We start from the raw sequence: 22917 nt of genomic DNA on the forward strand, positions 1-22917 counted from the left end.
CTGATTATGACGAATGAGGGAAACCATTGAGCCTAAGTTCCTTTGAGTCTGGCTTACTTCACTTAATATGATTTTTTCTAAGTCTTTCCATTTCCTAACAAATGGGGCGATGTCATTCTTTCTGACAGCAGCATAGAATTCCATTGTGTACAAATACCACAATTTGTTGATCCACTCATCAACTGAGGGACATCTAGGTTGGTTCCATATCTTTGCTATGGTGAATAGTGCTGCAATGAACATTGTTGTGCTAGTGGGTTTAGTATGCCCTTGTTTCTGGATGGTTGGGTAAATGCCAAGTAGTGGAATTGCTGGGTCATAGGGGAGTTCTATGTTTAGCCTTTTGAGGCACTGCCACACTGCTTTCCATAGTGGTTGAATGAGTTTGCACTCCCACCAACAGTGTAGTAGTGATCCCTCCTGGCCACATCCCCTCCAGCATCTGCTGTTATTAGTTTTCTTGATCCTGGCCATTCTAACTGGGGTGAGGTGGAATCTTAGAGTTGTTTTGATTTGCATTTCTTTTATGACCAGAGATGTTGAGCATTTCTTCATGTGTCTATAGGCCATTGTTGTTTCTTCTTCAGAGAAGATTCTCTTTAAGTCTTTGGCCCATTTTTTAATGGGATGGTTGTTACTTTGGAGATTAGTTTGGGAGTGATTCAATTTTTTGAGTTGTTGATATATTTTAGATATGAGGCCTTTGCCCGTTGTTTGGTTGGTGAAGATCTTCTCCCACTCTGTAGGCTTCCTAATTAATTTACTAGCTATATCCTTTGCCATACAAAAGCTCTGCAGTTTAATGCAGTCCCACTTATCCAGCCTTTCTCTGATTTGTTGTGATTCTTGGTCCTTATTAAGAAAGTTTCGACCTGTGCCAAGGAGGCCTAGTGTGTCTCCTATTCCTTCCTGTAAAGTTTTCAGTGTGTCAGCTTTTACCTCCAGGTCTTTGATCCATTTGGAGTTAATTCTAGTGCAAGGTGACAAAGAAGGATCCAACTTTAGTTTTCTGCAGGTGCTTAACCAGTTCTGCCAGCACAACTTGTTGAAGAGGCTGTCTTTCTTCCATTCTATTTTTTTGGCTCCCTTGTCAAAGATTAGGTGGCCATAGGTCTGTGGTTTAATATCTGGGTCCTCAGTTCTATTCCATTGGTCTTCAGGCCTGTTCTTGTGCCAGTACCAAGCTGTTTTGAGAATTATAGCTCTGTAATAGATTCTAAAGTTTGGAATTGAAATTCCTCCTGCGCTATTCTTTCTGCTAAGAACCAAACAAGTTTTTAAATATTTACTATTGGAGCCTTTTGGCTTATGCCCACATGATCAGGAAGCAGAGATTTATACCAGTTTGAGGCCAGCCAGATATACATATATATTTTTAAATGTATGTGTATATATAGATAGATGTGTGTGTGTGTATATATATATATATATATATACATATATATATATATATATATATATATATTCACACAAACATTTTTTGCCAGTCCTGAGCTTGAGTTCAGGGCCTGAGCACTATCCTTGGACTTGCTCAAAGCTTGCTCTACCACTTGAGCCTCAGCACCACTTCCAGTTTTTTTCTATGTATGTGATACTGAGGAATCAAACCCATGGTCTTTGTGCATGCTAGGCATGCACTCTACCACTAGGCCAAACTCCTGGCCCAGAAACATATTTTAATATGTTGTGTATATGTAGAATACATATATAAGTATATATGTAAATTTCAATAAGTAAGCCAGGCATAGTAACTCAACCTGTCATCTCAGCTATGCAAGAGGCATAGGTAGGAAAATCATAAAGATCATAGTCCAAGACCGGCATGGACAAAAAAATGAAACCCTATCTGAAAAGGGGCTAAAGCAAAAAAGCACTGGAACTTGGCTCATGATAGAATTTGAGGCCTCAGCTCAAACTTAAGTACCAATTAATGAATTAATTTTGAGCAGGCTTTGTGACTAAGCAGAGGAGAGAGTCTGGGAGCATGTCTGATGGAGGTAGATATGAGGGAATCCGAGATGTGAGTCCACATAGCCCAGAATCCTGCAAACCCTTGCTGGCTTCTCTCCTGCTTCCATTCTGTCTGTTAAGCACATGTGGGTGTTTCTGTGGAGGCTTATGGGGTATTTGCAGTGAGAGGCCAAGGGCAAAGAGGGTCCAGACCACAGGCACTTGTGCTAATCTACCTGTCCTTCTTTCCGTCATAACTAGAAGGGAGGAAGGGAAGGTGCAAGGCAGGAGGAAGGAGAAAAGCTGGAGAGGAGGTAGCAGGAAAGAAACGAGCCCAGGAGAAAGAAGAAGCCAGCCACGTGGAAGACATAGTTAGATGCAAAAATCAGGCTATCTTCTAGACTGCAGCATCCTCAGGTATATCTGGATGTTAATCACCTCCACATAGGATGTCTGTGACCCCCCACCCTGGTGCTGGAGTCTGACATTGATTAATCATGCGAATGAATGTTCAATGCGAATGAATTGCACTGGGTTTCCTAACTCTGCCTTCCTAGCTGTGCAGTGTTCTCTTGGCTCCTTTCCAGTTTCGTGGCCAGTCGAAGCTGTTTAGTCAATCAGGAGGAGGCTGGGGGCCTGTATGCTAATGACCCAGACTTTCTCAAGGTGGTGTCTGGCCCAGTGGCTAATGCAAGAATCAAAGGGTTGGCTCCTTTGATTAATGCCATCCTCCCTCATATTTGGGGTTGGGGGAGGGAGGAGGAAGCAGTTTGTTCTCCCTATCCCCTTTCCTCTCCTTCCCATCCTCCAGTCTTCAGCTCCAGCTGGGCATAGAATTTTAAGCAGTATCTTTTTCCTTCTAGTACTCCCCTCCTCTCTGGCTCAAATACTTTCCTGATCTGCATACCCACTTGCAGCTTTGAAGACGTTATCTAAATCTCAGGGAATGAGGCATTTACCTGTTATATTTTTGTTGGCAAGAGACCATTGTCAGGGTTGCCCAGTATAAGATTTTAATATGTGAGCCCTCCCTACTTTCTCCAGCCTGATGTCTTCTAAATTTGTAGGGAGAAGGCTCTGGGACTGTATTGGTAGACACATTTGGTCGTCATATTGATGGTCCATAAGGTCACTGGATCGCATTTTTATAATCAGTTAAGTCTTTTGATCATTCTAGTCTTGAAAAAGCCAGACAATATGCTCCAAACTGTTTGCTCACTAAGTAGACAAAGATAAACGTGCCAAGGGCTAAGAAAGGGATACAAAATGGCTGCCTGGTGGTCCCTAAGAGTCAAGAGACTTGAGTGGAAAGGAAGGATACTCTGATTTTGGTCATTATTTTGGCACTGTAGCCTAAAAATATACAAGTATTCTTCCATAGCACACAGGCCTTGAATAGCGGTTCTCAGGGAGACTTGAGCTGTTCTTAGAATTGAGGGTGCCTTGGCAGGATGTGTTAGGCAAGTCTAGTACATTCTATCGTCATAGTCACAACATGGCACAAAAGTAAGGAACAGAGATGGCATCTCTCATCCTTTCTTCCTTAGTGGTTGTAGAAGCTTAGGTAAGGATGTGTGGTTGTTGGTGTTGTTGGTAGGTAACTGAGACTTTCCATGGCATTCAAAAGTATTTGCTTCCCTTTCATAATTAGAGGGTAGGACACAGGACAGTCCCTCTGGACTCGTCTCCTCCTCTCTGCCCTTGCATTGCTCTTACTACCCAAGCAGCTGCTTTCCTACTCCAGAAAGTTTTAGCTAAGGAACCTGAGAAGGATTAGATGAGGTTAAAAAAAAAAAAAGAAGGGGGAAGGATATGAAAATTGGTATTTAATGGTTTCTAGGCAACTGATACTTTGTGTTCTATCTCTAGTATGTTTTATATCTCCATATCTAAATCCATTTACTTATTTATGTATCCATTTGTTCATATTCCCTTCATTTGTTCTGTCCATCCATCCTCTTGTGTGTTTTATATAGTATATGTTAACATTGTATTAATATTATAATATCTCTGAAAAATTCACAAAACAAACTATGTCTCAGGGAGAATGAATTTCTCCAGTGTCATTCAACAATGCTTAGTAGAGCCAGGACTCAAATCTGTCTTCTTTCCTCCCAATCTCAGACTGAAGAAACCATGTGTGCCAGATCTCTTTCACTATAACAAATTATCTGAGGGTAATTGATTTGTGAAGAGAAAAGGGTTATTTGGGCTCTGAGTTTTAAGATTCCCAAGATTTGGAAAAACTCCTGACTTAAGGTCACTGGCGGAGGTGTCAGTTACCAATGGACACATAGAGTTCAGCAAACTGCTCATCTCACTGCCAGGAAGCAAAAGGAAGACGAAACTAGGAGTCTCTCAACTGCCCATCAAGATCATACCCAATGACCTAAAGACCTCTCACAAGGCCCCACCACCTAAGTGTCCCCCAGCTCCCAACAGCATTTTCCCGGGACTAGGCTTTCAGCCACTGGAGAACTATATCCAAGTATCCTGCCTTTTGGCAACTCTGAAAGCAAAGTTGACATCAGTCCTTGAAGAGCAGCTCAAAACTTCCCTTGGAAAATCAATTTATTCTTCACATCCATTTTCTGCTCAAGTTAGACAAAAACATAATTCTAGGTTGCCACACTGTGGCATTTGAAAATTCCAGATAAAATATGTCAAATAAAGTTCAGCCCCTCAGAAGTACATTTCACAGGAACTTAGAAAAGGTACTCGTATATCTCACTTGGTTTCCCAATTCTTTAGTCAATGGGGTATGCCTGAACTCCTGCCCTGTTCAGCAAGTTCTACAAGGCCTTGTCAGAAGACTTTTCTCTTTTGTGTCCCCTTCACAGCTCTGCCTGGGAGCCCTGCACTAAATTCAGGCTGTTTGCCACAATCCTATTGGAATTTGGTTCGATATAGATACTGGCTCATTTGTATCCAGTCCCTTTCTGCCAAGACAGGTCCATAATGACTGAGCCATATCCCCCCTTTTTCCCCAATCTGTCTTGCAGGAAGGCAGACTGGAAAGAACATTCCGTATTGATTTTTATCACTGGAGGCACCTGTGTTGCTCCTTCTTTGGCAGATCACATGGCCTGGTCCCTAGCTGTTTCCACATCTATAATACACAAAACCTGACACTCCAACTTGAGAGGCAGATTTAGAAGAAGAACATGGAGAGCATGTCTCTTGCAGTGACACATCTGGCTGGATTTCTAAAATTATTATCACTTGCCTCAGGAAGGATTCTGTTCTTTAAATTGGAAGAAGTTACTGAACTTCTACCGAAAACTGTATGGAGATGAATATTCTAGACGGAGGCTGAAATGTTTTTGATTCCCTTGACCAGTTTTAAGTTTAAGTTAATCTTTTCTGTCTATGTTTTACATTTTCTGTTTATTTTGGAGTTTAGTGCAGAACATCTTGTCTCTTATTCCCTAATGAAAATGCCATGATAGTAGGGACTGAATCATGCCATGCCTGCTGGCTGAGTAGTTTCTGATATGAGCTTCTTCTTGTCTTTTTTCTGTTACCTTTGGTATAATTTGGGAAGGGGCATACAGGTAGCTAAGGTGAGCTATGGAGGTAAAGGGACACAGGAACAAAACAGTGACTTCTCAGTATCCTAACTGATATCCTCCTATCCTAACTGATTTTGCATGGAGTCAGTGCATGGCTGCAGACAACAGCATAATAACATGACTTCCTGCAGGGTAATGGCCACGGCATACCCACAGGGCTTTTCCAGTAGAGCTTTTATGCTACTCTAGCATTTCAGTTTCCAAGAAAAACTTATCGCTGCCGGATTAGGCAGGATTGACCGTCATTGATTTTCACATCCATTTGTGCAAAAAGCCTACTCCATGGAAAACCTTCTCTTTTGTGAAATGGCATTGTGGGTAAACCAAACCAACACTGCATTTATCTTCTATGCCCAGACTGCATGCCAAGTCCTTCTGGAATGACTGAATGACATGGGATGGAGCTGTCTCCATAGACACTTTGGTGACACTAGGTGACACTTTGAGGTCACCCTGGTCTGGGGAAGGGGCACACGCTCCTATGTATCCCTCTCTGCTTCAGAGCCTACCCAGGGAACTCAGATGCTAATGAGTAAGCCCCCTTCTTCTAGAGTGTGTGCATTTATCCCAAGCCTCTGTCCAGCATGAGCTTCGGACACTGCCTGGGTACTGAGGATCAGAAGACCAGTGTCAGATATGGCCTGCCCGCAGAGCTCACAATCAGTGCAGGAGCTTTGACGACCATAGAAGCATGCAGAGAAGGGCAGGTCCACCTGAGAAAGGTCATCTCTTTAGTGGGGGCCAGAGTTAAGGAAAGGCTTGCTTAGGCCATCTGGGCTTCCTGGATAATGGTTCCAGGGGTGAGATGGAAGCTTCTTTTCCTTTTCTTCTTCTTCCCTTCTCTACTTTCTTTACTTTGTTTAATTAATTTCTTCATTTTTGAGAGAGAGTCACACTAGGTATCTCAAACTCTACTTCTTGATTTAGCTTCATGTGTCACCATGATTGAATTTCAGTGTCATTCTGAGCCATAAACTTTTAGGGCCGGAAAAATTGGGAATGGCTTTATCATTTTTGAGTATCCACAATGACATATAACTCAGAGATCATTTAAATGTTCAGATATTAAAAATCAGTTGCACCGGATTGCTAATAAAGGACAGTGGGAGTGGAAGTAATACAAGGCATCCAGTGACCACAGCATCACAACTGTCCATCAGCTCATGTGGATGGACACACCAAGTTGTTGCAAACTCCACACAAAGCTATCAGTGAAATCACCTGGCCAGAGACCTCCCCATCCAATTTCTAGGTGGGAAGAAGCCTGTACAAACTACATTTGCCATTCTGATTTTTCACAAGTCTTTGTTTAAAGTCTTCTTTATATTTTACCTTTTTCTTCATTTCCTTTTTTTTCTTTTATATACTTGTCCTGATACTTGAACTCAGAGACTAGATGCTGTTCCTCAGCTTTTGTGCTCAAGGCTAGCATTCTATCAGTTGAGCCACAGCTCTACTTTTGGTTTCGTTGGTGGTTAACTGGAGATAAGAGTCTCATGGACTTTCCTGCACAGGCTGCCTTTGAACCTCAATTCTCAGATCTCAGCCTCCTGAGTAGCTAGGATTATAGGCATAAACCATTAGCACACAGCTTCATATCCTTTCTTTATATTTGTATTTTTTATTTTTAAGTAGTTGTACAAAGGGGTTTCCGTTTAACATATCTATGGGTATAATGCATCTTGATCGACGTCATCCCTTCCCTCATCCACCCCCCTCCCTCCCAGCCCTAAGTTTTTTCTAGTTCCATTAACCCATCCAGGCCCCAAAGTAGATTCATATTTTTTTTTTGCCATCAACCTGCATCAACACAGAAATCAATGCAAAAAAAGAAAAAGAAAAAAAAAAGGAGAAAGGTGGGGGAAGACTTAAGATCAAAAGAAATTGGAATATGCATCAAGAAAATTGGCACCCGAAAACTAACATTTTTTTCTTGGAACTTGTTGTTGTTGGTTGTGGGGCTGAACTCGGCCTGGGCATGTGGTTCCTGAGCTCTTCAGTCAAGGCTAGTGCTCTACCAGTGAGCCACAACATCACTTCCAGTTTTCTGATGATTAATTGGAGATGAGTCTCATGGACTTTCCTGCCAGGGCTGGCGTTGAACTGTGATCCTCAGATCTCAGCCTCCTGAATAGCTACTATTATAGGCATGAGCCACCTGCATCAACTGGAATTGTTTTAAAGATGTGCTTTTCATTAAAGAGAAAGGCAAACCTTAAAGTAAACATACTTAGTTGTTAATAAACAAAAACCTTATATACCTAACTTTTAGTCACTTCTCTTTTATTTCTATGACAAGCTAATATTTTGTTCAGTCTGCTTTTGCCCAGTGCCCACATTTCATTTAGCCCAAACTCTCATTATGGGAAAAAGGTTCACTGACATCTCCCGCCCCAGGGTTTCCTGGGCAGTGAAGTATGCACTGTGGTTCCGGAATTGCTGGCTACGTGTTCATTTTACCAAAGGCAGCAAATCTTTAGAGATGAAATTTTCCAGGCAGAAAGACAGCCTCAGGAAGGAAAGGAAGGACTCGATGATTCTGAATTTATATCAGCCTGCAGAAAGTCTCACAGCCTTAAAAACTATCATCACCCTTCTCCCACCTCCCAAGGCTGTTTTCTCTTTCCTCACATTTCTCAGCCCTGAAAGGCCTGCGGCCTACCAAGGCCTGCTGACTTCTCATTAGGCAAATCCCCAGGCTGAATCTGTGTTTGGAACCACATTGAGCTGAGTGGCAAAGTCTGTGGGTTTTCTGGGAAGAATACACCTTCTACTTCGCATCTGACTTCCCTAGGCACGCACTGCTGTTGCCTATTGTCCCCTGCTCTGGGGGCACAGCCTCAGTGCCTTTCCTTCCCATCTCAACTGAGGGTGGCGTTTGCCTCACATGAGCCCCAGACATGGTTCTGGTCTTTTTTGAGATGTTTAGACAATCAAATAACCTGGAACAAGAGTTATAGAGCCATGGTAGCATAAAGCCCAAAAAGATATTAAGAATTTTCTAGTTAGACCACCTGCATTTTCCAGTGAAAAAGTTTTACTTCCCCAAATTATATCAGGGGCAGGACTGGGAACAGAACTGGAATGACAAGCTATGACTGGCGGACTGATGACTGATTGATTTTTGCTAAGCATGTGCTCTATCAGAATCCACAGTATTTGGGGGAGCATATTTAATGAAGCTTTCTACTTCAATTATTTGTTAATGATCTTTAATTCTTCCAGACATAGTTGCTCTGTGTCAGCATCCAAAGAGAACCTATTATAGACCAAGTTTTTAAATTATCGTGGTTAGCAGATATGAATTCTACAAAGGAGGTTCATGTGGCATTCCTATATGTGCCTGTAATCTGCTCTGATTAAATTCATCCCCTTGTGTTACTCATTCCTCTGCCTTTTCAGATTTTTAATGGGTTTCATTATTCTATGTTCACACAATGTCTGTAAAACATTTGGATCTTACTCATAATCATCCTTTCTCTTCTCCCTCCCTCTTCCATGATCACTACCAAAACATTCTCCATTTAACTTGGTTTTTTAGGTTTAGATTCTGCATATGAATGAAATCATACCATATTTATCTTTCTGAACTGGCTTATTTTGCTTAACAGGATGATCTAGATCTACTTCCATTCTACCTAATAAGATTTTTTTTTGCCAGTCCTGGGCTTGAGCTCAGGGCCTGAGCACTGTCCTTGGACTTTTCTCAAGGCTAGAGCTCTACCACTTGAGCTTCAGCACAACTTCCAGCTTTTTTCTATCTATGTGGTACCGAGGAATTGAACCTGGGTCTTCGTGCATGCTAGGCAAGCACTCTACCACTAGGCCAAACTCCCGGCCCCCCTAATAAGACTTTTTAAAAGTTACCTTTGAGCTGGGTGAGGTAGCTCATGCTTATAATCTTAGCTACTCAGGGGGCTGAGATCTGAGGATCAAGGTTCAAAGCCAGCCCAGACACTAAAGACCGTTAGACTCTTATCTCCACTTATCCACAAGAACTGGAGCTTGGCTCAAGTGGTAGAGTGCTCACGAGATAATCCTAAATTCAGTCCCAGGTATTTCGAAGAGAAAAACGTTACGGTGGATTTAAACATGTATATTCTCTCTGATCATTACCTGAGCCCACCCTTGTTTCTTCTTATTGTGTCTCAACTTGTTTCTTTGGCTCCTTTGTCTATAGAATGTGGAGTTCCTCTGCTGAGATGATGATTTTACACTGCAGACTTTCTTAATTTTATCCACTTCCAGGCCAAATGCAGACCCAATCCACTGCATCTGCCAGCACTCAGATCTGTCACCATCTTCTCTTCCAGGCTCTGCGGTTACCCTCCTTTTTACGATGAAAATGACTCCAAGCTCTTTGAACAGATCCTCAAAGCAGAATATGAGTTCGACTCCCCCTATTGGGATGACATATCTGACTCCGGTGAGTCTTCCATATACCACTTCCATGGCAGCCTGTAAGATATGTAGCATACCTAGGTCACCCAATGCTGCAGGCCCAGGGACCTGCGGTAGGAGCCAGGGTTGCTCAGAACAACCCCTAGGTCCCTGTCCCATCCATTGGGGAAGCAATAACAAAGTCACACAGATAGAGTGGCTTAAGTATATGTTTATGTCTCGCCATTCTGGAGGCTGCAAGTCCAATACTGAGATACCAGAACATCTGGTGTCTGGTGAGAGCCACTTCTGTTCATGCGCAGTTGTGTTTTTGGATGGGAGGGGTATCCTCAAAGATTTCTCCCAGAGTTCCCATCTCTTTCACATCCTCATCTTAGGACTTAGAATGCTAACATGGGCATTATGGGAGGTGTGAACATTCAGTCTGTGACGGAATGGGGAGGCTTCATAGGCTTAACTTGGAAGGCAGGCTTGGGACCTATCACTGGAGCCCAGACAAGAGATACAGATGTGCCTATCTAGCCTCCAGTCTTGCCTTGGTTTGAGTGCCCCACTTGGAGTGCCTACTGCTTATCCAGTGCCAGCTGTGTGCTGCATACAAGCCCTGTCTGTGACTAGCACATGGGGTATTACTCGTGTCCCCATTGGATAGGGAGGAAGACTGAGGCCCTGGAAGATGGAATACCTTGGGCAGAGTCACACAGGTAGTACTTACCAGAGCTGGGATTTGAAACCTACTTCTCTCTCAAGGCCACACCAGAACAGCGCAAGGAGGCAAAAAGAGCAAAACCAAAGCCCAAGTAAGGTGGTACAGTCTCTCTAGGTCTCCGTTTCCCGACAGGGAGAAAATAAAACCCTACCTGCAATGGAAGGAAGAGGTGAAATGACAAATGAGACAGCACTTTGCAGGTTCTGATGGGCTGTTCAGAGAGGGTACTTTATTGTTTAGGTTAGTTTTTAGCTAGAAACTTAGACTTTCACAACCTGTCAGGAACCATCCGTGTTCCCCACACAACTCCCCCATCCCCGGAGGGAACATTGTTCCTCTGAGCTCAGAGGGCAGAGCCTCCCGGGGCCCCCATGCTCTGCAGTGCAGCAGGGCACGGTTCTATGGTGACACATGGTATCATCTTTGGGTTCTGTGATTCCAGTTGCCAGCCCTCTCCACTTCCCCCAGGGTGGGTTTCCATTCACGCTAGACTAGTAGTCCAACTGGATTTTGGCACAGTGATCCCAAGGACTGTGATCCTCTGTGCCTGGCCCAAGACCTGGCCGGCTCGCTCACAGCCCTCCAGTGTCTGTGTAGGGAACATCCTCCATATGTCTCTCCGAGGAAGTTTGACCCTGAGACAATGGAACGCTTTTCCTGTCTTCTCTAAACCAAAGGCTGGCTCACATGGGGCTGCCAGCCTGGCTTTGCTGACTATTGGAGTCCCTGCCATGGTTTTGTTTCCCAGCATCCAAATGTCTTTTGTATCTGAGGTATGCAGTAGGGTCTGTGGGAATGAGTCCCCTATTTTTAATGGTGCAATGCTCCTCTCCAAGACAGAGTGGTGGCTGGTGGTCACATCGCAAGCCACAAAGTCATTCTTTACCATGTACCTCCTCTTTCAACAGCAAAAGACTTCATTCGGAATCTGATGGAAAAAGACCCAAATAAAAGATACACTTGTGAGCAGGCAGCTCGGCATCCATGGTAAGAACCAAACATTCTCCAAGAGCAGCTCGTCAGTGAGTGCTCTCAAGCAAACTTCCTGTGCGCGCATTGTCTTTCTGGCAGGTATTCATTGCATCTCATCCTTCTCCAGGCACTTGTTCCTCTCCCCAAACCAAGGACTGGAACCATTCTATGCCCTTAGACTACAGTCTTCTGGGGTTAAGTGTGCAGAAGGTAATGGTAGCTTTGCACTCAAAAAAGGTTGTGTGTATGAAAGACAACGGTAGCTTTCCAGTTTACATTCAGATGAGCTGAGCTTGGTGGGCCTGCCTATAATCTCAGTGCTCAGAAGGATGAGGTAAAGAGGATCATGAGTTCCAGGCCAGCAGAAGGAAGGAGAGGAGGAAAAAGAAAAGGAAGAGGAAGAGCAGGAGGAAGAAGGGAAGGAGGTGACAGGGGCACAGACAGAGACAGAGATTGACAGAGGCAGAAGTATCAAAGAAATGAAGAAGGGAAAGAAAGAAATCAAGTCTCTGGGGATAATTTTTTATTTAAAAAAGAACTGCCCAATAAAGAATTAAGATTGGAGTTTTATTCCTTCAGAGTTTATTACTTAGTAGTTAAACAGATTGAGGTGGTACATACTTTTCCTTTCAAATGCATTTCCAGTTCGTGTTTGTTCGTTTCCAGGGGGACTAATTGGTGCGCTCGCTCTACACATTTTCAGCTCCAGTGTGTTCAGAGTCTCCTGTGTGTGTGGCTTACCAAGTTAGAAGCAGCTTTTCTGTCAGCAAGCTATGACCTTATTTTTACACTTGACATTTTTTTCATGTATTTTTATTGTAATTAATAGAAGGGTTACATGATATTCACCAGATAGAAGGTGCATTACTTCACAAACATTGATACCCTTTCTCATGTCTTGGTCCCCATTTCCCTCCCCCCCCATCTTGTTTTCCCCCCTTCTCTATCCTATTCCAAATAACCAAATAAACATATATAGGATATATCAGATAACAAGGTAAAATACTGTAACAATATGAGATAACCAAGGGACAGCAAAAGAAATGAGAGATAACATAGTACATTAAGGACAACAATCACTCGTTATCTGGCTTTTGTTTCTATATCCTGGAGGTCCTTTCATACACCTGACATTTTTAAGCCTCAATTTTCTCCTTGTTATGCAAGAATAGAATTTCTAATGTACAGAGATTACATGAGAAATTCTGGAGATGACACCCATAGAAGGAAATATTCAGTTAACTGTAGCCCTTTTTTTTTAAATCAAAGCCCTGTGGGCATTTGTTTCAAAATCAAATGCCAAGAGTAATAAAATCTCTAGTGTGTTAATTAGCTTTTCATTACTGTAATAAAATACTGAAGGCAATAAACTTAAAAAAAAAAAAAAAAGGGAAGCTGGGGCCGGGAGTTTGGCCTAGTGGTAGGGTGCCTGCCTAGCATGCACGAAGACCCAGGTTCGATTCCTCGGTACCACATAACTAGAAAAAGGCTGGAAGTGGTGCTGTGGCTCAAGTGGCAGAGTGCTAGCCTTGAGAAAAGCCCAAGAACAGTGCTCAGGCCCTGAGCTCAAGCCGAGGACTGGAAAAAAAAAAAAGGGAAGCTGGTTTGGGGGGCTCATAGCTTTACAGGTCTTAATCCATGATGGGTTGGCCCTGATGCTTTGGGGCCTAAGCAGAGGAAGAGCATCCTGGCAGATAACACGTGGTAGAGGAAGATGCTTACTTTATGGTAGACAGGAAGTAAGAGAAAGAGGCCGGCATCCTACAATTCCATTGAAAGACCAGCTCTCTATTAGTTCCCACCTCTTAAAGGTTACTATAGCCTCTCAAGAAAGCCAAGCTGGGAACTGAAAACTTCCTCTTGCAATAATAGAGTTTTATTTCATGTTTGCTAAACACGTGGCTCTGCTACTTGACATTTAACACATGGGTTTGGGGGAGGGGGTGTCATTCACAATCCAAATTATAGCATCCATTCTAATGAAAATGGGGAATTCAAGGTGTCGTTCAGTGGTAGAATGGTAGAACACCTTCCTATCATGCTCAAGGCCCTGAGTTTGAGCTCCACCACTTCAAAACAATATAAAGAAATAAGTAGCCCCGTGAATTCTGGAGGAAGTTGGAAACTGTTTATCGACCCCCTTTCCTAGCGTTCCACCTATTTCCGTGCTGCTAGCCCTTCCCCAAGGGACGAGCTGAGAGGTTGTGTTATGGCCCCTTTTCTCCATATTTTAATTTGTAACACCATTTATTGAGTCTCTGTTATGTTCCACACAGTGTGCCGAGGAAGATAAGGTAACTAAGCCAAAACTACCCAACTAGCTAATAGCAAAGCCATCCTGGAAGCTGTAGCCGTGGCACAGCTCCCACTCCATCCCAGACAGCCAGGGCAAAGAGAGGCATCAGCAAGTGCACATGCTTCCTTAGCTTCAAAACAGGCTGTGCCATGCAGTGGAGGGCTCTTATCAAAGTACCCCTTGGAGCAGGTCGTCAGGACTTTTTACCTCGTGTTCTCAAGCTGCTCTCCCTTGAGATTTTGGCCTTTCTTTTGATGGTGCCTGGCTAGGGGCCAGCGTGATGCTTGCTGATTTCCAAAGAGTCGGGTAAAGCTGGCAGCAGAATGAGAACCCATTCCAGGTGCTCACAGGTCAGGTTGTTCTGAAAATCCATCTCTGGCTTCATTGACAAGAAAAGTGAAGTGATGAGCATTAAGAGGGAGGCGTTAACTTTAAGGGACTAAATCATTGGCTAAGTAATTACGGGAATCGGGTGGGTCCAAAATCCTTAGGGCAGGCCAACGTGCTGAAGATCTGTGGAGGCCTGAAGCCAGTCTAGAGACAGAATTCCCTCTTCTTTTTTCTCCTCCTAAAGCCTTTAACTGATTGGATGAGGCCCTTCCATGTATTCTGCCTTTTTCAAAGTCTACTGGTCAACATGAAAATCTCACATGAAAATCCTTCCATAGCATACTACAACATCCATACTAGTATTTGACCAAATATCTGGATGCTGCGTTCTAGACAAGCTGACACAAAAAAATGAACCGCTTGAATGTTGACTAAGGACCCCTCTTCTCACTGGGGCTCCAGCTGTATTAGTTCTTCTTGGCCATGGGAATTAAAAAATTGGTCCAAGCACCTGGCCAAACACTGTCTGGGATACACAGCAGGTATCACCAAACAAACAAATGTCTAGAAAAACTTACAACTATGGATGTAGATGAGACCTTCTATGAAATGTAAGAACACAAAAGGCAGAGGAAAGACTTTGATCATCCGTTAGAAAGACAAGGTGGAAAAGATGTGAGTCTGTAAATGTGACCTATGTTGTCAAGGTAGGAGATAAAACTGGAGAGCAAGGGAGACACAAATGACATTGGCCGGAAATGGGTGTGGTTCACTTCAGTTACTCTCTGAGCATCTTCCTGGCTGTGTGTTCAACTCAGCTGGGACAAGACAAAAGAATCTTGAAGAGCAGTTGCTTTTAGCTGGGAATATTAGGCTGGATGGTGCATGTAGGCCTGCCTAGCACAGACTTTGTCTAGATGAGCGTGTCTGTGATTTTCAACTGAAAGAAAATCTGAATGGGATAAGTTCTTGTCTTATGACGTTTCAATCTGCTATGTCATTGCACTGTAGATTGAAGTTAGAGTCCAGTGTTCAGTGTGTTTTATGTCTAGGCTTGAAGGTAAAAAGTTTACTTTCATCCCAAGTACCTCATGGCAAAGAAAGGTGATCTATCATTCTGATACCTACAGTGTAACTTATCCAAAACTCAAATTCTTTTCTTTCCTTCTCTTCCTTTCTTAGCTTATTTCTCTCACTCTTTTATTTACTTATTCATTTATTTTTATCTTATCTAGCAATACTGGGGACTGAAACTCAGGGCTTCATGTGCTCACTCAGCTTGCTTGCTTATAGCTGGCACTCTATCACTTGAATCGCATCTCCAGTCCAGATGCATTGCTGGTTAATCAGAGATAGAATTGCATGGACTATTCTGCCAAGTCTGGTTTCGAGCTGTGATGTGCATATCTCAGCCTCCTGAGTAGGTAGGATTACAGGTGTGAGCCACCAGCATCTCTATCTCTTGGGTAGCTAGGTGGGTCACCATATACAGCCTCAGTAAATTCTGTCTGACACACCAGATACAAACCAAGGACTGGCTTCTTCAGTACTTAACCAGAAAAGGAAGGTGGGGGAGTTGAAGCCTGGGAAGAACTGAGAGTAGAATATCATTTCCCCTGACCTAGGAGAAAAGCCAAGTAATTGGATATAAACAAGGTCACTGACATAGTCTAGAAGTGCTTGGCAGAAGAGGAGAGTGCTCTGTGGGTGACCTGCAAGACATTACTAAGACTAGAGTTTGTAATCCAGGAGAGAAAGAGCAGGTACAAAACCAAACTAACCAAAGTAGAGAAAACTCAGAATAGAATGAGAGCTCTCAACAAAGGAAATAAGAGCACACCTGAATTTCCCCCGTCGATGGAAGAAAGTTCAAAAACAAGCCATAATGACAGTCAACACTGCCTAGGACAATCAGTTGAATATAAAGTGGTCCTCCAAGTTCTGATCATTTTCTAGGAATTGCAGGCTTGAGCTGAGGCTCCTTGTGGTGCATGGAGAAGGGGAGGGATACAGGTGTCCTGGACTGAATAGGATATTGGATGGAACCAGAGTGAACCTGAGAGTCTCAGAATTCTGGGAAGATCCATGGAGCAGAGATTGTAAGGAAGGCAAGACATAGCCTTGGCTTCATGGAAGCCGGAAGTTAGAAGCCGGAAGGCAGGACGGGGGAAGAATATGGTGGTCAGAACAGACCTGGGATAAATGTGAGGGCTCCGAGGTGACACACTGCAGGTGTGAAGCTGGTGTGGAGGAAGCAGAAGGACAATGAATCCAGCTTGGTGGATCTCAGTGTTGCAGGAACTGGGTGTCAAGAGAGGAACCACTAGACAGGAAGGTAGTGAGGTGGAGCAAGAAGGTGCGGGCTGAGCTTGGGAAGGGAGCAGCGTACAGAAGGTGGAGTGGGGCTTAGGGAGTGATAAGGAGGCATGTGTGGGTTCACAGGCAAGTCACCTGGGGACCTCAGCAGCCTGGAAGGTCCACAGCCATCTACCCTCTCATGAGCCTCAGTCTCCCAGAGGGTGAAACAAGGCTTTCTAGGCATCCACTTGGCATCTGATGGTGGAGCCCCAAGAAACCCTTCAGAAGAATCTCTTTGTATTTCAGGATCGCCGGTGACACAGCCCTCAACAAGAACATCCATGAGTCTGTCAGTGCCCAGATCCGGAAGAACTTTGCAAAAAGCAAATGGAGAGTAAGTCCTGAGTTTGCTGAATTTCCCAGTGGCTGTACCATCAGAGCATGTTGGATTTCTGGATGTCACTGTCACACAAGAGCTAGCCAGACCTCTCTGCAGCTCAAAGACAGTGATAGTGCCAGGCTTACTGGCCTGCTTTCTTTGGCAACTTAATTCCCTTGGTTTCTCTTCTTTCTGGTGGAACTTTGAACGTTTAAAAGAAGAGACCCAAAGAAAACAGGAACAGAACTCATCAGTATTTTCTGGTAAAACTTGATAGGCTTAAACCATAGAAATCTCGTGGCCATCTATTGGTTACCCACACTCTAGGTTCTAATCAGTTTGAATAATTAAGGCCTAGCTATCTTGTCACGAGAGCCAAGAGCCACTGAGAGACTGTACCGACACACAGTTCCACTGATCTGTTTTGTTCAGAAGAAATGCCATTGTTTAGCACAAAAGAATCCATTTCAGTTACAGGAAAATAAATGTTTGAATATTAGTTTTGAAGGTAGTCTATTATATATGCCTCTCATTTTAAAAGGCTACTTAAAACAGACAAAATTATTTTACATTTCTCTCTATAAATTTATGGCATCAGGAGCAAACAATTTTTAAACCTCAGGTGTGTTACTGGTCGACTGTTGCTCACATCTGTAGTCCTAGGTACTCAGGAGGCTGAAATCTGAGGATTGTACCTGGAGGCAGACAAAGCTGTGAGACGCTCACGTTCAATTAACCACAAGAAGTTGAAACTGGAGTGTGGCTGAAAATGATGGAGTGCCAGCTTAAGTGGCAAAGCCAACTGAGAGTATAAGGCTGGAAGTGCAAGCCCCAGTACCAGTATATGTGTACTCACGCATACTCGCATACACACACACACACACACACGCACGCACACACTTAAGAGATTTAAATAAATTCACATACTTTTTCTTTTTTGGTTGGTCCTGGGGCTTGAACTCTGGGCCTGGGCACTCCTGTTCCTGAGCTCTTCAGCGCAACACTAGTGTTCTGCCACTTTGAGCCACAGCACCGCTTCCAGTTTTCTGGTGGTTAATTGGATGTAAGAGTCTCATAGATTTTCATGCCTGGGCTGGCTTTGAACCACGATCCTCAGACCTCAGCCTCTTGAGTAGCCAGAATTACAGGTGTGAGCCACCAGTCCCTGGCTTTGCGTACTTTTTGAACAAGAGAAATATGAATTTGCTTCCTAAACTATTATGAGAATGTTTTAAGAAGTGTGTGGCCAGACAAGGTGATACACACCACACCTCCAGCTACTTGGGAGGCAGTGACAGGAGGTTCAGTGATCTCTAGGCTAATCTTAGCAAAAATTAGCAGAGCTCTATTTTGAAAATAAGCTGGATATGGTGGAATACCCTTTTAATCCCTGCTACTCAGGTGGCAGAGACAGTAGTTCAGGCTATCTGGGCAAAAGTATGATACTTGATCTGAAAAAGAAACTAAAGCAGAGCTAGAATCATGGATCAAGTAAGTGGTAGAGTACTGACTTAAATAAGCCTAAGGCCTTGAAGTCAAGCCTCACTACCACAAAAAAAAGGAAGGGAGGAGGGAGGGAGGGAAGGAGGGGAAGAAAAGAAAGTGAGAGAGAGAAAGAAAGAGGAAGAAAGAAAGAAAAGGAAGGAGGGAGAGGAGAGGAAAAAAGAAAGAGGGAGAGAGAGAAGGAAAGAAAAAGGAAGAAATAAAGAAGAAAGGAAGGAGGGAGGGAGGGAAGGAGGATAGGAGGGGAGAGAAAAGAAAGGGAGAGAGAGAAGGAAAGAAAAAAGAAAAGAAGGAAGGAGGGAGGGTAGAGGAGAAAAGAAAAGAAAAAGAGGGAGATAGAAGGAAAGAAAGAAAGAGAAAAGGAAGGAGGGAAGGAAAGAAGGAAAGAGCTGAGCACAGTGGCCCAATGGATCAAAGTTCAAAATCAGTCTCGGGATTGTAAGACCCAATCCGAATCAGTGAGCTGAGCATGTTGGTATATGCCTGCCATCCCTGCATAGGAAGTCTGATTAGGAGGTACAGGACGGCTGGGACAAAAATGTAAGACTCGATTCAAAAAATAACTAAAGCCAAATGGCTGGGGATGTGGCTCAAGTGACAGAGCATCTGCTTAGCAAGCATAAGGCCATGAGTTCAAATCCCAGTATTATTTACCCACTCCCCAAATAAAAAAGAATAGGAGACTGCAGCTTGTAGTGCTTGGAGTAACCAGGCAAGAAAAGGGAAGAAGCAGCCAAAGTCTTGGGAAATGAAGATATCTCTCTTTTGTTTTCTTCCATTTCAGCAAGCATTTAATGCCACCGCTGTGGTAAGACACATGAGGAGATTACATCTCGGCAGCAGCCTGGATAGTTCAAGTGCAGGTGTCTCAAGCAGCCTCAGCCTGGCCAGTCAAAAAGATTGTGCGTATGTAGCAAAGCCAGCATTCTTGAGTGGGTGTGTGGATGGGTGAGGCGGAGGGGAAGGAGGTCCTTTCAGAGCGCCTACTGGATGCCTGGCTCTTCCAGTGCTTTACCTTATTCCATGCGCACAGCTATCCTACCACAGTATTTTTTTAAACATAGCTATTCAGTAGTTACTCTTAGTATCATTGTTTCAATTTAGAAATGAGAAATCAGTGGCTCAGGTTCCACATAGCCAGCCTGTCTGCGTAAGGCCAAGGCTTTGATTGGTCTGTCTCTTCTCCCTCAGGAGACTGACATTGTATCAGCATTCTAAGGACTGTGGGAAGGAGTTCAGGTTCTGAGAGTCTGACCCCACTGACTTCTAACGGATACACATGTTTCTGATGAGTGATGATCATTTGAGTTCATCTATATCATCACACACATCGGCTTTGCAACAAAAGTAATAGTAATATTACCTTATGATCTCACATCTTCATGTAGAATATGATTCCCTGGAGAGCACCCTAACCTGCTCCACAGCCCCTCTCCACATTATAATCTCATGTGAGGCCATTCCAGTGCCTGCTTCCTACTTCAGAGGAAGTGATCGTCTCCACTGGCTCTCACCTCTCTAGCCGTATCATGTGCCTTCCTATTTGGCTCAGAAGAGGGTTTCTTTCCTCTCTAAGGAGGCATCCCACTGGGTCCTGGAGGGGGAGGGAGGTGACTCAGTGGTAGAGTGCCTGCCCAGCAAGCACGAAACCCTGAGTTCAATCCTTAGTACTGCCATGAAAGACAGACACACAACCCATTTCCAGGAATGGTGATGCACTCCTCTAATGCGAGCACTCAGGAGACAGAAGCAGGAAGACCATGAGTTCAGGCCGCTTGCTACATAGTTCATTCAAGGCCAGCCTGGGTTATATAGCAAGAGCTTGTCTCAACCAACCAAGAACTGGGGAATAGCTCAGTAGTAGAACAGCTACCTAGCATGCACAAGCCCTGTGTTCTGTCTACAAACAGAAATAAGAGTCATCTCATCTCGCTTGGGACTGTTCAATCCTTAATTTCTCCCAAAACATCTCTATGAGTTTCCTGACAGTTATACACTCCACATTCACATGTCACCCTCAGATCCTTTGTCAACCTCTGACCAAAGGAAACACTACAAATATCATTTCTTTAGAGAGTCATGCAATGACACTGACAGCAAAGCTCACAAGTTAGTAAGTATTAACTTATTTAATGGACCTCCCCATATCCAGGCCTACAAAGGGGCTAGGACAGAGTCCGTCCTCTGGAGCTGGTGCTCCCACACTGAGGCCTTCTATGGCTGTGTTAGCCAGCTTTCTGTCACTGCAACAAAATATCTTAGTGAGAAGACAGAGAAAAAGAGAATAGATTCATTTTGACTCACATTTTCAGGGATTTCAGACCAGGGTCACTTGGCTCCATGTTCTGGGCCTGTAGTAAAGCGGAGAATCTTGGAAGAAGAACACAGTGGAAGAGGGCCATTCACTTGATGGCAACCAGAAAGCAGAGGGAGAGGGGAGAGGAGAAGAGAGGGGGGGAGAAGACAGAGAGGCCAGGGACCAAATGTACACTTCAAAGGTATAATCCCAAAGTCTTCTTCCTCCCATTCAGCCCCACCTAGGGGTCCATCAGTGGATTCCTCCATTAATTAAGTTAGAGTCCCCAAGATGATGTCACTTTTAAATACTGCTATAGGACACCCATGAGCCTTTGGGGATATTTCATATCCAAATTGTAACCAAGGTCAATACATTTGCTTAGGGAGATTTCAGGGTTGCCTGGAGGAGGGGGCATATTTCTAGGTCCAGGGGTGAGGAAGTCCGCACAGAAATAGTTGAAGATCCTCATTTCAAAGTCTGCCATGTCACAAACTGCTTCTTGCAACCAGCTAAGGGCCAGAAAGGAACGTGAGAGTCTTCCTTCATTCTTCGTGGAGCTGTTGCAAGAAAACCAACCGTTCTGAGCACTCCCCATGCTTTGTAAGATGCAAACCATGGTTCCAAAACCATGTCATTCCCAAATACAAAGCCTGAGGAATGATTACAAAACAAAACAACAACAACAAAAATAAACAAGAAAGGAAAATTTGAACACATAGCAAAAGGTTCTCTCGACATAGATAAAAATGGCGAACATGGGACTGAGACTGTCTCTCAGGGGTAAGGACTTAACCTAGGTTCCCAAGAGACCCTCAGTATCGTCCCCAGCATCATCTGATAAAAGAAAAACAGTAGTCGGGGGAGTAAAACTTTGCTCCTCTGTAACCCACCCCACATAACGAGCGATGGGGCATGAGTTGAACTCTAAGCTCTAACCCCGTGCTCCACTGTCTCCCCACAGGCCTGGCACCTTCCACGCTGTGTAGTTTCATCTCCTCTTCATCAGGAGTCTCGGGAGTTGGAGCTGAGAGGAGACCCAGGCCCACCACTGTGACAACAGTGCACACCGGAAGCAAGTGACTGGCTCTGGAGGTGGGACCCAGGGGGCAGGGGAAGGGAAGCCCCCCGGGCGCCAGGCCGGAGCCACACTCCAGTGTTGGAGACCCCACCCTGCATGGTGCACTTACCTGCTTAGGACTGGAAGACAGAAGGTTTTTTATGGCCATATTTTATACTGCAATTCTGAAGTGTTCATTTCTCACAAACTGTACAGACTCAAGGGGAGCTGGTGCTGTATATAAGAATCTCGAAACGGAATGGACCTTCTTATTCCTCTCCTCCAACTCCACCATTTCCATCCTTCTAAGCATAGGCAGACATCTAGGATGTATTTTTTTCATGAAAAACAAAAACAAAAAGTTTCAACTGGATTATTTAAATATTGGTTAATATTGTGCATTAGGATTCTCTTCTTTTGGAGATTAGGTCTTTTGATCTGTATCTTTCAGTTCCATGATCTGTACTTTTCCTCTTCATTAATAGTTTTATGTTAACTCTGTCTCCAAGGCTAAGAATGCACTTTCCTTCTATTCTTTGTCTTTGTCTCTGTAGGAAGACAGCTTAGCTCTGCGGGGCTGCCTTCTCTCCAGGGAGCTCTAAGGGGGAAAGTACAAAAAATCTTTCTAACGATTCCTCCAGCAAACCCCATTCCAACCACAGTAGAAGCCCGCTCCCCTGAGACCCAAAGGCTCCACTTCACAGGCAGGCCTTAATCTGTGAATGGCGGCCCACCATTTAGGAGCCACCATTACAGAAGAAATGGCTGCCATTTTGTTTAAAGACAAACTATAAGCAGCCCTCATTTCTCATGAGGGATGACGGTCAAAAACTCGGACCTTAGCTATGCACTTTTAAAATTAATCTCGTCCTCTAGGTTTTTTTTTTTTTAAGAATTTCTAATCTTATACTTACAATGGCCTCTAACATGCACAAGTTGTTTTTCCACTTTTTTAAAAAACCCCTATTCTCTGATGAATGTTATACAAGAGAGGGGAAGAAAACAGCCTTGAAGAAGATACCATTTATTTAGGGTGGTAAGGAAAACTGACCCAGAACACTGACCACTAGCAGAGATGGCTCAGCCAGCCTAGCTGGTACGTGAAGCTATGTCTTTCAGAAGAATCCAAAAATCAAAAACCTGTAGTAGGG

The 22917-nt window shown here is 43.9% G+C and overlaps 1 protein-coding gene across 3 annotated transcripts in view; it reads left to right on the forward strand.

The window, feature by feature from the left end:
• Window positions 1-22258, forward strand: part of Camk1d (calcium/calmodulin dependent protein kinase ID) — a 258945-nt gene extending 236687 nt beyond the window's left edge. Inside the window, exons 7-11 of one of the 3 annotated variants that reach the window (XM_090318903.1) lie at window positions 9836-9948; window positions 11541-11619; window positions 16835-16922; window positions 19195-19269; window positions 21671-22258. In XM_090318903.1, the coding sequence (XP_090175029.1) occupies window positions 9836-9948; window positions 11541-11619; window positions 16835-16922; window positions 19195-19269; window positions 21671-21763 (448 nt within the window). In that variant the 3' untranslated portion in view covers window positions 21764-22258. Of the gene's footprint in view, window positions 1-9835; window positions 9949-11540; window positions 11620-16834; window positions 16923-19194; window positions 19317-21670 lie in introns of all 3 variants that reach the window. The other 2 variants (XM_090318901.1, XM_090318900.1) reach the window with 2 other exon arrangements.
• The last annotated feature ends 659 nt before the right edge of the window (window positions 22259-22917 follow it).

This window comes from Megascapheus bottae, chromosome 26, assembly GCF_031878675.1.
Source record: "Megascapheus bottae isolate mThoBot1 chromosome 26, mThoBot2.hap1, whole genome shotgun sequence".
Taxonomy (NCBI): domain Eukaryota; kingdom Metazoa; phylum Chordata; class Mammalia; order Rodentia; family Geomyidae; genus Megascapheus; species Megascapheus bottae.